The following is a 16,711-nucleotide window of genomic DNA, read 5'->3' as shown; positions in this document are numbered from 1 at the left end:
ATCTGTTCAACCAGCACTAGTTATGCAGTGCTGATATAAGCAAATGCAAGTAGGCTTCTCCTGCATTTTCTATCAAAAGTATTCCCCAGGCAAAGGCTAAAATTTGTATAATTACAGTTGTGAGGAACCTACTGTGTTCATAGTCCCCTCATCTCCAGAAGGCTCTGACAGGGCAACCCTGTAATAAACTATTGCTTCATTTTTACTGCTAACACAGAGAATGGGTGAGACCCCCCCCCCGGTACAGCCACAGGGATGACTGGAGCTTGGAAAACAAAAGTTAGAACAAACTGAACTTTTGTTCTGCACAAATGGGAGCATCCTGCTGCTGTGAGCAAAAAACCTGACTATCCATCACTTCGGTTTGCTAGATGCCTTCAGTTCAGACTCTTGTTGACAGCGATACAGCTAATGCAACTTCAAAAGTTAAAAAAAAAAAAAAGTTTCAGTTCCTGCCTTTCCCCTGAGGCCTCCCACCTCCACCCCACAGCCTGTGGCAGAACTCGCCAGTTCCTCTGGCCTGCAAGTGCGTCTCTCTCTTGGATTTGCATGGCATTAGTTACAGGGTAGTTTGTTATGAGAGAAATACAGCAGCAAGGAGGAATGCATACAAAGCACTGCAAAACACCAGCTGGTCATGCTAGAAAACTGTTTACTTCCTGCAAGCCCCTTCCTATTCCAGTACTGACAGTCTTTGTATTCAGAGACAAATTTCAGCTAGAATGTGAGATTTTATGCACTTCCGATAGATAAATGCGAGGGGTCAGGAATAGCCTTTTGCTCATCTGACTGGGACCTTTTTTTTTTTTCCTGCCTTGAGCTCAAGCACTAAAAACTAACACTAAGTAAGGACTAAATAACCTCAACCAGGCCAAAAATGCCTTCGACTGTGAGTAGAGTCCTCACAGATAAGATTCCAACTGCAGAGCAGCATGGCAGCACCCCAATGCACCCTCTCAGTGAGAAATTCATAGAAACCCCAAAATCCTATAAAGTCACACTTTTACCTTCCTCCTCAGCTGTAGTTTAAAGTTCTGTCATTAACTGGCTGACACCTGTATCCTTAGCTACTAAAGAGCATCTGCTTCAGATTTCAAGGAGTATCAGGAACTGCACCAGCTGCATGTTCAGTTTCATGGTCAGTTTTTGTGGTGACAAGGAAGTATTTTCATTCAAGATTGTAATAAGGACCAAGGGCATACTCACAGCTATTTATAGACTAATGATAGGGAAGTAATCACCTCTCCCACCATTTTCTTCAGAGAGAAAGCACATCCTACTGTCTGTCCCACGACGTCAAAGGAGTCAAGCTGCTTTACTGTACTTTAGTCAGGCCCCTTATTGCAATAATCTTGAGGAAGGTAACTGCTTTCATCAGTCCTTCTCCTAAACACTCACTGGTTCTGCTTTATTCAGTGTTCATTTCTTATTGCTGGATTCCAAAAAGTTTTCCTCCAAACTCCTGAGCTGTTCCTTCTCCAGACCTACACCACTGCTCCTCACCTCACAGAGCAGACCTCCAGTGAGCAAGAAACCCCAACCACCCCTGCCCTCCTCACCTGCGGTTTGGGTTCATACTGCTGTTGGAGCATCTCTGCCACCTTGTTCTCAAAGGCACACAGCTGCGTGTAAACCTGGTGCAGGAAGGCTTCTCGCTTCGTCTCATCCAGCTGGCAGCCCTGGAACAGTACCTGGCCCGAGGACACACACGTCAGTCACCAAGTTCAGGTTTTATAGTGCCAGTTCCCACAATGGTACACGGGAACACAGTTCAGTGCAGCACAGTTCAGGCACGTCCCTGACAAAGGAGAGGTACAGCACAGGCCTCTTGTCCTGCCTGCGGCCAGCTGCCTGTGTGCAGTGGTGTTTTGTGGCATCTGCAGTGCACTCTGCAGCAGACACTCACATCTGTCTCTGGGAAGTCTCCCTTTCAGGCAAGAAATTTCTACTTTTGCCTTCTTCTAAGATAAGCAGTAGGCAGGAAAAATTAACGTGAGATCCTTGTTAGAAGGCATTAACTTTGGCCCGGCATTTCTAAGAAAGACCTGTTCACACCAATCTAACCCAGGTACTGACTGATCCAATTATCTTCCAGTAAGTGGCTGGATAAGAGAACAGTAAATTGAAATAATGGGGAAAAAAAAGTTAAATCAGACATTACAGAAGAGGCTGTGAGACATAACAGAGGGAGCCTGCCACCAAAGAAACTCCCTAAGCTGACAGGAATGACGCTTGTATTTACAGCGACTTTGTACAGGCAAACCCCTGCCAAAATTAGGTATTGCAGAACAAGCAGGCGAAGGGGACACAACGTGTACACAAAGAACTCAACAGACAGTTGGGACATTGCACGTGATCCACATTCCCTCAACACCTCATAAAACCTGGGAAAAGTAAACAATTACAATATAGATGAGTTTTCTTGGATGAGCGATACGCCTACATGCCTTTTCCACCACGAAAGGCACACACAGCTTCTCCACTTGTGCCCACAGATTACAGCCACCGGTCTCATACAAGAGACGGGTCTTTAGAGACATCCAAAGAAGAAAACGATAGCCACTTCAGTGCTCAATTTAGTGTAAATAGAGGTGATACTGAGCCAAAGCATGATGACACCTGGAGGAGAGCTGGACCAGACAACACGCAAAAACATCACTAGCAAATTGGAAAACTCTTGCTACGCTTATTTTGGTAGTACCTATGACTAAAGCAAGAGCCCTTCAAGCGAATGCTCTTCAAGCAATGTACAAACCATTAAAACCTGCAGACTGCCCAGAAGGCTTGAGTAGAGGTGAGCCAGGGGAGAGAGAGGGAGGAAGCAAGAAGAGACTTACAGGCTCATCCTGTTGCCACCCACTTTCCCTGGTATTACCAGGGGAACGAAACACACCATCAGAAACGTGAAAATACTGGGAGGTGGAAGGAAGCAACACAGGGAGGATAAATTCAAAAACCCCTACAGGCACTGTAAACCAGAGTTCAGTTTACTAAACAGACCTGCCCTGGCTCAAGTAAGTGTGAGATTACCAGGGCTGGCTGCTCTCTCCACCAAGGAGAAATGCATTCATACCAATGCAAACAGAGAGCGAGGTTTGCCAGAAGAGAAAATTATCATTGAATAAAGCACTGCTACACAGCTGGAGCAGGCAGTCAAGCTTTTAGGCACACCGCCTCTTCCCGAATACTTCAGACTAATTATCATAGGCCAAAAAGAATTAATCAACGAAGATTTAAAAAACAACAACAACCATGCAGTAAGCATGAAGGCAAGATGCTCTATGCCCTAACTCAGAGAACGCTGCCTGCAGGAGCCTTCTCAGAAGGGCCATGCTCCCCCAAAAGAGACTCAGCTTCCTCCCAGAAAAGAGAAGTTGCTCACCTACCCTCCCTCATCGCCCCAGGCTACACGTGAATCAAGGCTACAACATCCTAATTAACAGAGTCCGGCTAACAGATGTTCCCACTTTCCTCTGGGTTCACAGGAAAGCAGTGCTGCAAGCTGCTCGCACACCGAGATGCACCAACGGTGAGGCCGAGTTTTACCTGGTGGGACTGGAGGCCGATGATGGAGGAGTACGCCTGGATGGTGACGAAGATCTCTGGCCGATAAATGATGTCTGAGCCAGGGATGCGGAAGGGTCTCAACAATCCCACCAAGCATCGGGAAAGTGCGTGGAACACCTCATCAAAAATGATCTCCCCCGTTGAGTCGTCCTATGGAAACACAGAAATGAGGCAGCTTTTGCATCTTCCAGGACTTTACATCTCGCTGCACCACCACATAGAGCCAACAACAAACTTTTTTCTGCAGCAGCAGCTGCATCAAAACGACAGCTTCCTGCAAGGCAAGGGTATGCACATGGCATTCAGCTGAGAAATGGAGCTGCCAAGGGGCTGTCTTGCTAGGAGCATCCCATGCCTTGCTCCTAGGGCATAAGGCAAGAGCCCTGCAGAAGCTGAGGCTAACACAGAGAGGAGTAAGCCTGCTCAGCAGGGAGGTTGCTTCTCCTTTTCGGAGGTACCACCCGACAGCCCAGCCCCTGCACTCACCACGATGCCCGTGGAGGGGCTGAGGTCCAGCTCGATCACGAAGCGGTACTGGCGGGCCAGGAAGGTGACGCGCGTGGAGGGCACGAGGAGGTAGGGCCGGGGCTGGACGGGCTCGTCGGGCTGCCAGCCGTGGGGCAGGATGCTCAGCACCTCCAGCTCGTTCTCCGACTGCACCTGCGGCGGGGGCACGGCGCTGAGACCGGGCCGGGACCTCCCTGCGCCCGGGGGCAGCACCCCGGGGGGACACCCCCGGGCCCGTCCCGTCCCGCCCCGTCCCCGCTCACCAGCTCGGGCTCGGGCAGCGCCCAGATGACCTGGTGCAGCCGGCTGAGCACCCAGGCGAGCCGCACGTTGCGGGAGATGCGGTAATCCTTCCTCATCAGCAGGAACACGTGCCCGGCCTCCTCCACCTGCGGGGACAACCACGGCAGCGGCTCGGCTCGGCTCAACCTCGGCCCCGCTCCCGGCCCCCTTCGCCCCTCGCCCCCCGCCGCCCCCCTCACCTCGCCCTCGGCCCTCTCGGCGGCCGCCATGTCCGCCCGCCCCCCTGCCCGGCCCCGCCGCCTTCCGCCATGACCCGGAAGCGCGGCGCTCCCCTAGCAACCGGCCCGCGCCGCCATGCAGGTGAGGGGCCGGGGCGGCGGGGCCGGGCCGGGCCGGGTCGGGGCGGGTGGGAGAAGGGCGGGTCGGGTCGGATTTGGGCTTCCCCTTTGTTTCCCGGCGCGGTGCGTGCCCCCCACCCGTCCCCACAGCCCCGGGGCGGCGGCGCGGCGGTGGCGAGGTGCCCGCGGCCCGTCACGTCCAGCCCCCAGCGGCTTTGGAGGGAGCCTGCAAAGGGAAGGGGGCCGGGGTCCCAGGAGTGCCGCAGGGCTGTGTGATGGGTTTAACTCGCCCTGCTGAGAGCTGCCGGGAGAAGCACGGGTGGTCGCAGAGACACGGAACCATCCAGGGTGGAAGAGGGCTCCAAGATCACCCAGTCCAGCCTCTGACCTAACACTAACCAGTCCCCACTAAACCATATCCCTGAGCTCTGCATCTAAACGTCTTTTAGAGACCTCCAGGGATGGTGACTCCACCACCTCCCTGGGCAGCCCATTCCAATGCCCAACAACCCTCTCAGTAAAGAAGTTCTTCCTAACATCCAACCTAAAACACCCCTGGCCCAACTTTAGCCCATTCCTTCTCATCCTGTCACCAGGCACGTGGCCCAACTCGTAGTGCAGACTCATGGCTTCAGTGCAGCCAGGAGCTGGCTGCCCCAGCACAGGACAGAGGGGAGTTGTTGTGCTGTGCTCCTGAGGTGTAACAGCCCCCAGCCTGCTCCGTGAAGCCACTCCATGGACAGGGAGTGGATTTTAACAAAATGGGCTCAGCCATTTCTTCTGAGGTGGCTAAGTGAAGTCTGATCGGCAGTTTTTAAATAAACATAAAGCCTTTGCAGCCTAGCTAGACTATAAATTAAGTAGAGTAGCTTTCTCATGTACATGCAAAATACTTGATAGTCTCTCCCGTGAAGCTCGTGCTAGTTGAGTTTGTTTAAACAGTACGACGACTAACCCAACAGCAAGCATGCAAGCGGCCTGAGTCACCCCATCTGCTTTCCCAATCAGCATTCCCTTTCTATTATTTGATTGCTTTGTCCCACCCTCTTCATGGATTATTGTACAGTGCCTGACTTAAATTAGTAGTTCATTAGGGCTGGGACTTTAATTACATTTTGTGCAATTCTGTTTTATGAATAAGTAAGAATAGATAAGATTTTAGAAGGTTTTTGCAAGAGTCAAAGGTATGACGTGGTGCCTGTGGCAACAGATCACCAGACACCCCCTCACCCAGAGAAAAGGTGATTTAAGCAGTGTAGTCCAGAGCTAAAGGCAGGAGGTGGTCTTTGCATGTGTCCAGCTATGTACGGTCTGTCACCTCAGTGCTTCCCATATCTGGGAAGGGAAAAGTCAAATAGGAATTCCCTGTTTTTTAGCAGCTGGTAGTGGCACTAGAGCAGGAAGAAAGTAAAAAGTGAGGTTAAGGGTAGAAACTGAAATCTTTAGGCCACAGACCTGATTGATACTCGTTTTGCAAATGGCTGTGAACACATCACTGTGCCCACGTCTGCTGTCAGCAAGGGTTCAGAGAATCCTAATCTGCTTTGAGATGGGTTAGCATAAATAGCTCACAAAGGTGGCGTGAGCCAACATTGATGACTTTGCTTGATGTGGTAAAAAAGCAGATGTAAGAGATAATGTCTTCTCTATTCTCATCTAGATCTTAAAAAGGACAGCTAGCCAGGGATTGGCACAGGTACGTGTCTCTTGCCTAAGTTTTCTTCCCAAGGAGACATGTTCCGTGTGAAAATACAGTATTGTTTTCTGCAGGGTCTCTCTTTCCTTCCCCTGCAAAGGAGTCTCTCTGTGGGAGAGATTGGACTACGGATGCACGTGTGTGGATCGCAGTGGTCTTTGGAGAGGTGTTAAGCTTTGTCCTCATCCCTGTCTTTCCTGCCTTTTTTTTTAGAGAGAAGAGAAGCAGCTGGAGCTGACCCTGGAGGCGCTCATCAGCCAGGTAGCTGACCTGAAGAACTCACTGGTCAGCTTTATCTACAAGCTGGAGAATGAGTACGACCGGCTCACGTGGTAAGGCATCTCATGGAGACAGGGCACCCCTGATTCCTGCTGAAACTCTTCCAGGCTCTGCTCAAGGGACCACAAAGTATAATTAAAAACCACAAGCCTGTTGTCAGTAGACTTAAATTTGCTTTTCACATTTCTGCTGGAGGAGCCACTAAATGTCTGCCACCAAAAAACAACTGAAATCCATTTGTTCCACACTATGCAGTAATGGTCATGCCAAAACCCTGGGAGCTAGGCACTTAAGGGAGCTAGCATAGATGCTTGCATCTGCAGTGAATGGGAACTCCTTGGATAAAATATCTTTTAAGACCCACATATGCTGTGAAATGAGCAATCATTCTTTCTGCATTTCTTGACCTTTTTGGCTTTCTCTGGCTCCAGAATAAATTGAGTTCTTATGCTTGTGGTTTGCTGCTTCTGCATGTTTTACCAGACATTTTGAGAGGCTTTCAAGGTGGCATTCTTGTCCTGATGGAGCATAAGGATGATATATCTGCAGATTAATAACCTGTGCAGCATCTTATGCAGTAGCTGCCACTGAAGCAAAGCGTCACAGGCAGTTAGCATTAATGTTGCAGAAGGAAAGAGAGGTGATGAATTCCCCAGAGAAAACAAGCTGAGGGGGACCTCCTTGACAAGATTATCAGTTATTTTGCTTCATTATCCCCTAGTCTGGGTAGCCAAGCTATAAATACTGTCTCTCCTGGCTGTATCGCTTAGGAGCTAAATTGTGTCTCAGACCTTGCTTTAGAATTTTACTGGGAGAGTTAGTGATAAGAAAAGCATTGCTTCTGTGTATGGTACGGAAATCCCAAACAACTGCCACTTCCAGTGGTACTTGTGATGTCCCTGGGCTGTTTGCAGCTGTGTGTGCAGGGCCTGGGATTTGTCCACACCTGCACACTCAGCCCTAGGTTTTACTCCTTAATGTCCAGAGTAGACTGATTGGAGGAATAATGTTATTTCCTCACTTTCCAGACATTTGAGTGAGGAACAGATAAAAGCCATCTGTTTGTGTGCTCTGTCTTCTTTATTTGCTTTCCCAGGCCTTCCGTTCTGGACAGCTTCGCATTGCTCTCTGGACAGTTGAACACTTTAAATAAAGTGCTGAAGCATGAGAAGACCCCACTGTTGCGAAACCAGGTTATCATCCCCTTAGTGCTGTCTCCAGACCGCGATGAGGAGATCATGGTAAGAAACTTCCCAATGAGCGTTGAACTCATTGAACTGTTACGATGTGCTTATGGACCCACTTCAGTTTGCTATTCTTGCGCTTGGCATTCCTCAGCTCTGGGTGTAAAGAAATAAAAGGTGGTGAGTAATTTTGCCTTGGAGCTGCTTTGCTCAGGGGCTTTCACCTTCCAAAGCTTGCTCTGGATATACTTTACAGGATATGTCCTTCATAAATATTGTATTTTCATAAAGTCAGGGACAAAGGAGATGGTGTCTTAGTTTGTAGCTGGAAGGCCTCCTTGCCATCTTCTGATCTGACCAGACACAGTACAAATTCCTAGATAAATGGTTGAAAGTTCCTCGTGCTCTCCAGTCAGGGTTTCCCCACAGCATGTGAGCAGCCTTGTTCCATGGCCTGTGCCCTGGTCTTGAGCTCTCTGAGTGCTTGCTTGGCTGGAGGAGGAGACCCTGAGCATGGCTTGTCCGACTATTGCAGCGGCAGACAGAGGGGCGCGTGCCCGTGTTCAGCCATGAGGTAGTGCCTGACCATCTTCGAACGAAGCCTGATCCCGAGGTGGAGGAGCAGGAAAAGCAACTGATCACAGATGCAGCTCGAATTAGCCCCGATGTGGCACAGGTAGGTGAAAAAGAGTTTGATAATTAGCCCTAGGGCACAAATGCCATTTAACTCTGTTCCCTTCACTCTTCTATCTGACAGTTATCTTTTTTACTATGCCCTTTTCTGCCTGAGATTTCTCCAGATGACCTTAGCTGAGGTTTGGGTTCATTCAGTCTCACAAAACAGGGGTGTCCAGCCCACTACCTGCTCACAAGAGGTACCATCACACCACAGAAATACGAAGGCTATCTCACCCCTATAATGCCCTTCTGCATGCATTGGAACTGGACTCTTTAGTTTTAACAGACTGTTAATTTACCTTGCTGACTTGTACTGTGGTGGAGGTACCCTGGCAGTTACTGTTGGTTTTCATTTTGCAGAAACAGATCCAAAGTCTGAATAAAATGTGCTCAAATCTGCTGGAGAAAATCAGCAAGGAGGAGCGGGAATCTGAAAGTGGAGGTATGTCACTGAGGTGGGAGTGGGGTGCAGGACCCAAGCAACAAGCTTGAGAGATGGTGGCAAAGTAGGTAAAGCAGAGAGCCTAAAACATGGGAAATGCAGGTTAGCACAGACTAAAACATTCAGGAACATGCAAGGCTGGCTGTCCTGGAGTCCCCTCATTGGGAAGGAGTCCTGTGAGTGCATGGAAAGGAGTAGGAAGTTCTGTGAAATGGAAAGGAGGGGCAGCTGTAGAAGCATACCTTAGTGTCTCCCCAAAACTACAATTTTTTTTTCTTGGAGTGTTGGATACATATAGAAGTGTATGTAAGCAATTATAAAATAGATGATGTGGGTATATATGAATGGAGGCTGCAGAGGGCAGCCCTTTTGCTTAATAATGGCCTGCGACTCACTGCTACGTCACTTCTCCCTTCACACACTGAGAGAAACGATAGCACTGTCACAGAGATATGCATGATTAGTCCTGTGTTGCTGAATCCAAAATTTTTTAAGTGGATAGCTCAGAGCTCTCAATAGGAAAGGGTCACTGCAGGCAGTATGAGACTCACTGTCACAGTCTAAATAAATACATCTGTAGAAAACAGAATTTAAGAATGTCATAGGACACTTACAGACACCATGCTGCTGCTGAGCCTTGCAACAGGGATGTTGCCATTGATTATTTAGAACCTAATGCTTGTTACCTGCCATAGGATTCAGCATGGAAAATAGTGGAGTTGGCTTCTTCTGACTCCTTTTCTTGAGCAGCATGCGCCCAGCTCTCAGTGGAGAAGCTCTTGGAACACCACTGTCCTTGGGCTTTGCAGCTTCTTTGGCCCTCCCAGAACTCTTGTCGTACAACGTGTTAGAAGCTGATCTCTATTACACACAGCAAACTATCAGAAAAGTAAATTCAGGACAAGCTGTGCTAGTTTTTTGGACTCAGCAGCCAGAAGGCTCAAAAATCTTTTTTTTTTCTTTTTTTTTTTCTTTTTTTTCTTTTTTTTTTCTTTTCTACAGGATTACGGCAGAACAAGCAGACTTTCAACCCTGCAGATACCAATGCCCTGGTAGCAGCTGTGGCCTTTGGGAAAGGATTGTCAAACCGGCGCCCCCCTGGCTCGGGGGGATCTGTCCAGTCAGGGCAACCAGGAGCTGGTGCCATCATTGCAGGGGCTTCAGGCATGCAGCAGGTACCAATGTCGGGTGCACCAGCTCAGCAGCAGCCAATGCTGGCAGGAGTGCAGATGGCACAAGCAGGACAGCCAGGTAAATATGCTGCGTATCTGAGAGTGGTTGAAAAGCTAGGAGCAAGAAGGATAAATGCAGGTGCAGAGATCCTTCCCCAGCCACCTTTTAAATACAACTGAGTAAGAGGGTCCTTTCTAGCCTTAATAACTTAAGTTAGCTTGTAACAGTGGAGTAATACCTGCTTCATATTGGCTCAGAGGTTGAAGTAGATCCCAGTCATTCAGCTTCATAACTCACACTGCAATACTTGTTTAATAACAGAATTAGTGAACGTAGGCTTTAGTATGGAGGGAGATCACAGTGTGGTTTTGTAAGGATCCATGCTGGGCGTTTTGCTGTCAAACTAGATTTCAAGGTAGGGAATAAAGTAGAAAAGTTTGATGGTAATGAATTATTTAAAGTAGGTAAAAAAAAGATGTCTGTAAAGAGTCACAGAAAGATTTCATATTCAAAGTGACTTCACTTAATTATAATAGGTTACATTTGTATTAAATAGAGAGTGAAGCACAATGAGCAAAAGCAATTTGTCTTTACATGCCCAGTACCTAGACTCTAACTTAGTTGCCTGCATTTGGGAAATTAATACATGATACAATAGTTTTGTAAAAACATAAAGTAGCTGTTCAGCTGGGGCTAAAATGCAAACTGAATGTAAGGAATTACTAGGAGAGGAACAGGGAAACAGAGAATATTGTTAGGCCATTATATAATTCCATTGGGCACCCACATTTGCAATATTATGTGCAGTTCTGATCTCTTCTCTGCAAAAAAGTTGTAGTAGAATTGGAAAGGATCAGGGAAGAGTGACAAAACGGCTAAAGGTGGGGAGTAGCTTTCATTGGAAGGAAGACTTCAGAAAGTTCTGATAGTTCATCCTGGGGATAGCTACTGAGGTTAGGCTGGGAGTAAGAGGAGGAAAACGTGAAAGCCTATAAAATCCCAAATTGTATAGAGGAAACAAATGAGGAATGATTACTCATGATTTCCCATGAAACAGAAGGATCAATGGAAGTGCACTAATGAGAATACTGGCTTGTAGGTTCACAACAAAAGGGAGACACTTTTCTGAATACTAGATAATCACACTGTAGAGCACGTTGCCCAAGTGAGTGGTGGACACACAAAGTTTATATGGAATGGAAAAGTAAATTTCTGGATGAAAAATCAGTCAGTAGCTAATAATCCTGAAGACACCATCTCTGACTCAAAGTCCTTGAGCTACAATATTGGAAGCCAAGAGTGTATTTTGCAGAAGTATCACTCTAGGCTTGCCCTGTTCTGGTACTCTTCCTTAAATGTCCCCTGCTAGATTCTGTCAGAAATGGGTTTGGCTTGGGGGACTTGCAGGCCTAACCCTGTATTGTCATTCTTGTTTTCATATTAATGGAGATTTTGGATATTGGATATTCTAATTGGTGTTTTTTTTTTGCCTGCATAATGACCGTGTTGTTTAGAAATGAACTTGAGCAACGATATTAATCCTAAGTTAATTGGGTATTTATGTAAGACTTAGAAAGTAATTTCCACTGTCATTTTGAAACAAAGAAGCCTCCTATGATTTCTGGCTGCATACCCACAAACACTGTCTCCATGATGGGAAGACATCCCCTCTTATACAGCATCTGCACACCGAGCTCCATGTGCTGGTAACAAGCACTTGTCCAGCTCGTGTTACCAGGGAGTTCCGATTTGATAAGAGCAGCTGTGCCGTTTGGCCAAAGGTCAATCCCCTTATCCTGGTCCTGATAGTGGCCCACAGTGGAGCCTGAAAGAGTACAAGAACGAAGCGTATCCTGACAGGCACCTCCAGCAGCTGTTGTTTAGGCAAATTTTAAGCTGGAGTTTGGCTTCAGACCAGTGGGTGTAAGAACCATCAGTTTCTGCAGTTCCTTTCTGAACTACAGTTTTGATTCCTGCAAGGCTGGTGGCAAAATGTCCCACAGCATTACTGCATGATTTGTGTAAAAGTTTCCTTTTTATGTTTACGTCTTTTTCCCAGTAATTTCATTCGATGATTCCTCTTTACCCGTGTAGTGAAAAACAGTGAATAATCATTCCTCGGTTACCTTCTCCATACCAGTTTTCATGTTTTGGAATTCTGTCATGTTCTGCTCCCTGTGTACCCCATGTACAGTTATCCTGGGCTGCTAGGATCCCATGTGTGATTGGTGTCAGCAAAGAGTAATGCCCAAGAGTTGGTTGTGGTTAAGAGAAATTAAGAGACCTGAGAGGGGTTTAGTAACGCAAATATATGCCCTGACTACAAATAACGCTACATGGAGGGGGATACAGCCAGTTGCATTTGTCTCTCTGAAATGAAGTGGAGATCAGTTTGATTTCTTGTGTCAGGGCTGTTGGTAGCAACTTCTGTCAAACTGAGCAAGTCCCACACTCCTGTAGAAGCCTCCTGACAAAGAGAAAAGCTTGTTTAAGGTGGAAAAAGGACAGAGTTGGTAGGGAGACACGGTACTTGATGTCAAGGAGATTTCTCAACAGAGAAAAGTGCTGATTTATAGGAGAGAGTGATTGTATTAGGTCAGAAGCTGAAAGATGCTGTAGCTCATAAGCCTGATGTGGTGCCTGGGGTGGAAAAGGAAAAGCTTGGACAGGAGAGCAAATATTCTTTGTTACAGCTGATTTTGCACTGCTTGTTTTCTTTTTCTAGGAAAGATGCCAAGTGGCATAAAAACAAACATCAAATCTGCCTCAATGCATCCGTATCAGAGATGAGCCAATGCAAACCAGACCCAGGGAACAGCAGTTACCAACACTGTTCCTGCTGCAGCTACCACACACGGATTCCTTTTCGGACTTCTGAGTTCCTTCACACATCCATACACCATATCCACAGAGCTGGGAGTTATGACACCCTTCCCTGGGTTTTATTTAGTGCTGGGTGGCTTGTGTGGAGCTGCTAGGAGCCATGTCTCCTGGAGACAAGTACTCTGTTCAGCCAGAGCAGCTTTTTTTGTAGTAATAATCTCATTTTCTTCAGGTCTGGCCTGAAATGCACCTACCCTTTCTTGATACAGAATGTGAAGAGCTGCATGGATCATTCTGCTTCTTGTTTCTGTCTGTTGATTCGAGATGTTCCTAACTGTACTCCGTGTCGTTGAATAAATACCTTGTTCTGCACACTGTGAGACATTGGCGTCCATCTCTTGGGTCGCAAGTAGTCTCATTTCCCTTTGGGTGAGGCTACAGAGCAGCTCTGATCTGAAATAAACAATAAATTTTAGAGGCTGAGTGCTGGAGCTGCAGGCTTGTGTGTAAAGAGCTGTTATAAAGTGAATCAGCAGAGTATAAACATAAGTAGTAAACATCTTGTTCTTGTTCTTTGTAAACCCATTACAACTGTTCCCCGGAAAGCAAAATACCAGCAACGACTATTACAGGACCCACAGCAAGAAGGCAGCATTTCAAGAACAGAAGCACAGAGCTTTTGCACTCTGATGCTGCTGCAAATCCCAGCTGGATCCGATTTCACTTCGATAATTCCCTGCTTCTGCGTTCCTATAAAGTTCTGAATTAGCCAGGCCATGAGACCTGACCATTTCTGTTCAGAACCGGACGTTGTGAAGCCATCCCTGTTCTAATTTTGGCCCTTTAGCTGCAACATGTAATCTGCTTAATGGAAGATTCCTCTGTGAATTAAGGGTGGGGACAGATGCCTACAGAGCACATTGGTACATACTAGTGATCCAGAAAAGAGCCATCTTGCCTCTTGCTGCTCTTGCCTGGACTTCCCCTTTGACTTGTGGTGAAAGCCGGTGCTGTGCTTTACTCAATAGCATCTGTCAGCAATCTTAAGGGTGAGGAAATCTCCACTCAGCAGATACAGCCTGCAGCTGCTCCTGCACCGCTTGCCTCTGAGCTAATCAGATCCAGCTTATTTGTGGAGGCTGTTCTCCCAAAATGAAACCTTCCATAAAACTGTGACCAGGGCATCTTGATGTGCAGAGCCTGGGCATTGTCCACCGGAGTTATGGACACTAATGAATTAAAACCTGTTCCTCAAAGAGGTGCTTTGCCGAGTTATTCTTTGTTGCTGCTTAAATGTAGCCCTGTATTGAGGTTCTGCAGATGTCTTGCAAAGCGCTGCGCTGGGAAGTAGAAAATTCAACTGGCAGCGCAGCCTGTGCGATAAGCAAAGCGGCTCCATTACAGACGAGCCCGGCTACGTGTCTGCAGCAACATCCTCCTGGCTGGGCTGATGGGGCTGCGTTCTGCCCCCAGCAAGCTGCTGGGAGGGCAGGGCCGTGGCCCCGCTGTGAGGGCTTGGGGCAGCGCCGGGAGCTGGCTGAGGGACGGGCTGCGTGTGCCCCGCGAGGGGCTGAGCGCCGCGGGGACGGCTGTTCCCTGCTCCAGCTCATGCCCCTGCTCAGGCTGGGAAGGGAGGCGGAAAAATGTCCGAGGAACTCGTGCCAGATGCGTGGCGCTCGTGGTCCTACGCAGAGCCCCAGCTCTGGGATGCTGCTTCGCTTTGTCCCCCAGCCTGGCTTCCTTATAAAGCTAAAACATTTCGGGGCTGGGGCAGCCTGGGACACGGGCAGAGCGTGGCTGCCTGCCACCCGCCCTAACCTGGCTCTCCCAAAAACGCCTCCAGTGGGGCAGGCCAGACCTTTCACACACTTGGACAGGAGGAAGGGAAGTACAGGCAGGGTTTTTTTTTTTTTTTTTTCCGTAGATTATAGAGCTGGGGAGGCCGGCAAGCTCGGCAGCGTAACTTCCTGTATGACACAGCCTGCCCTGAATTAGCGCTTGTGTAAATCGTTGTTAGGAAAACAGTTGATCCTGAGCTGATACAGCCCTGCAGCGGCTGGTTGGTTGTTGCAAAGGTTAATTTTCTTGACTTATTGCACCTTAAGTTGAGGCTGTATTGCTTTAATTCCTTTCACACTGCTGGATCTTGGCCAGGGAGTGAGCCCCTGAGTTGTTAGCCCCATGGAGAGGAGTCAGGGTGTTACACTCGAGCCTTCCTGGTCCTTTTTTTACAACAAACTGAGCTGATGGAGGTCCCAGAGCCTTTTGCTTTAAGGCCTTTTTTTTTTTTTTTCTGGTTTCCAGCATTTGGCTCTCATCCAAATATTTTTATGCATTCGTGTCCTCTGGGACGTGGGACCAGGACGCGCCATTCTAGCTGTGGGAATGGGAATTTCAAAGGCAGACTTTAACCCCTCACCCAGCCGCCGACAGTGCTCAGACGTGGACGCAGGGAACAGGAACGGGCCTTTCCCCCACAAAGCCATGCTGGAAATACACGGTCCGCTGACTGTCCCTGTGGCCTGTCAGTCCAGGGGGGTTTCACCGTATCAGAATAAAAGCACAGCCCTGCATGGCCAGGGCCGAGCCCTGAGCCCTGCTGCAGCAGCAGCCCCAGCAGATGCTCGGGGCCGGCTGTTCTCCCCACCAGCACGGGGACGTGCTGCACGCAGAGCCCCTGGGACTCCTTCTCCTGCCTTGTCCCATCGCCTGCCTCCTCCTAGCAGGATAATTTCGGCAGGGAGGAGGCTCACCCGGCACACCAGGCGCTGCGGGGCTGTCTGTGCTGCTCTCCCCCAGCCCCAGGGCAGCAGGCCGGCCCCGCAGCAGGCAATGGACACCCCTTGCCCTGGGGATCCCGAAGGCTCCACATTGCTGCCGTGCCCCCGGCTCCCAGGACAGCACGCTTTACCTGTCATCGCTTCGTCTCCTTCCAGGCCATCAGCTTTATGCTGTTCAGCATTCCCTGATAGCAGCAGGTCGGCGGTGCCAGCTCCCCAGGGAGCATCGCCGCTGCTGCCTCGCGCCCGGCCAGGTTGTCGGCAGCTTGTTCCTTGAGCGCTGCCGTCCCAGCCAGCTCTCCCCCGGAGATTTAAGGCTACATGGTGCCAGAAGAGTTATCATGTTAGCTTGACAGCTTTACTGCCTGATGATTGGTATTTATATTTTTCTGCTTTAAGCGTTTATTGATACGATCACATATTTTCCTGTCATTGCTGTGCATGGAATGACTGTCGAACAGTCACACCTGTTTACAAGGCCATCCTGTTTACTTTGCTAAAATGCTGGCATAACATCAGCTTTCTTGGCCTCTGGAGCTTCTCCAGTCCTCCCTGTCTCATTGAATGTCAGCATTTTAATAATTCATATATATATTAATTCAGAATACGTATCTGTGTTTAAATTTAGAGGTGCAGGGTACGCAGACTTTCTGTATTTTTACCATTTGCCTTGTGAAACCGCTTTTGAACATCTTCCTGAGTTACTGTCAGAGTGGAAAGCGTTTCACCCTTCTGACAGGAACACTTCATCTGCCTTCCTCCCGGGCACAGGACTGGGGGATTTATTGCCTTTCCTTCCTGCCCAGCTCACGCCAGTTCCACCGCTCCCACCACGTTCCCTGCGGCCTGTCCTGCTGCTGCCCTGGGCTGCTCCTCCAGTTTGGAGAGGTTTGGGGAGGTTTGGAGGAGTTTTGGGAGGCTTGGCAGGGTGCCTCCACTTCCCAAGGTGCATCCTCTCTGCATGCACCGAGCAGCACGGCTGACATCTGCTGTGTGTTTGT

General features: G+C 48.6%; 2 protein-coding genes and 1 long non-coding RNA gene across 10 annotated transcripts in view; 1 reads left to right on the top strand and 2 right to left on the bottom strand.

The window, feature by feature from the left end:
* Nucleotides 1-4,693, bottom strand: part of SZT2 (SZT2 subunit of KICSTOR complex) — a 55,619-nt gene extending 50,926 nt beyond the window's left edge. For all 8 annotated transcript variants that reach the window (XM_072041457.1, XM_072041464.1, XM_072041460.1 and 5 more), the window contains exons 1-5: nucleotides 4,557-4,693; nucleotides 4,338-4,463; nucleotides 4,054-4,227; nucleotides 3,547-3,717; nucleotides 1,560-1,691 (exon numbers count right to left, since the gene is read on the bottom strand). In XM_072041457.1, coding sequence (XP_071897558.1) covers nucleotides 1,560-1,691; nucleotides 3,547-3,717; nucleotides 4,054-4,227; nucleotides 4,338-4,463; nucleotides 4,557-4,586 — 633 coding nt within the window. In that variant the 5' untranslated portion in view covers nucleotides 4,587-4,693. The remainder of the gene's footprint in view (nucleotides 1-1,559; nucleotides 1,692-3,546; nucleotides 3,718-4,053; nucleotides 4,228-4,337; nucleotides 4,464-4,556) is intronic.
* MED8 (mediator complex subunit 8) lies at nucleotides 4,543-13,302 on the top strand. The gene is made up of 7 exons (XM_027462518.3): nucleotides 4,543-4,677; nucleotides 6,565-6,683; nucleotides 7,727-7,871; nucleotides 8,350-8,490; nucleotides 8,853-8,934; nucleotides 9,937-10,185; nucleotides 12,833-13,302. The coding sequence occupies exons 1-7, from the start codon at nucleotides 4,672-4,674 to the stop codon at nucleotides 12,895-12,897; spliced, it is 807 nt and encodes a 268-aa protein (XP_027318319.1). The 5' UTR covers nucleotides 4,543-4,671; the 3' UTR covers nucleotides 12,898-13,302.
* Nucleotides 12,838-16,037, bottom strand: LOC119717590 (uncharacterized). The gene is made up of 2 exons (XR_005267402.2): nucleotides 15,842-16,037; nucleotides 12,838-13,383 (listed from the first exon to the last, which is right to left on the bottom strand). It is a non-coding gene; the product is annotated as an uncharacterized lncRNA (long non-coding RNA).
* Between the last annotated feature and the right edge of the window lie 674 nt (nucleotides 16,038-16,711).

This window comes from Anas platyrhynchos, chromosome 8 (genome assembly GCF_047663525.1).
Source record: "Anas platyrhynchos isolate ZD024472 breed Pekin duck chromosome 8, IASCAAS_PekinDuck_T2T, whole genome shotgun sequence".
Taxonomy (NCBI): domain Eukaryota; kingdom Metazoa; phylum Chordata; class Aves; order Anseriformes; family Anatidae; genus Anas; species Anas platyrhynchos.
The sequence above is the reverse complement of the archived record's forward strand: the minus strand, read 5'-3'. Positions and strand labels throughout refer to the sequence as shown.

Excerpts from the sequence above, each read along its gene's own strand:
- MED8 (XM_027462518.3), top strand. Across the intron at positions 7,872-8,349 it reads ACCGCGATGAGGAGATCATG|CGGCAGACAGAGGGGCGCGT; the intron begins GTAAGAAACTTC and ends CGACTATTGCAG. Across the intron at positions 8,935-9,936 it reads GCGGGAATCTGAAAGTGGAG|GATTACGGCAGAACAAGCAG; the intron begins GTATGTCACTGA and ends TCTTTTCTACAG.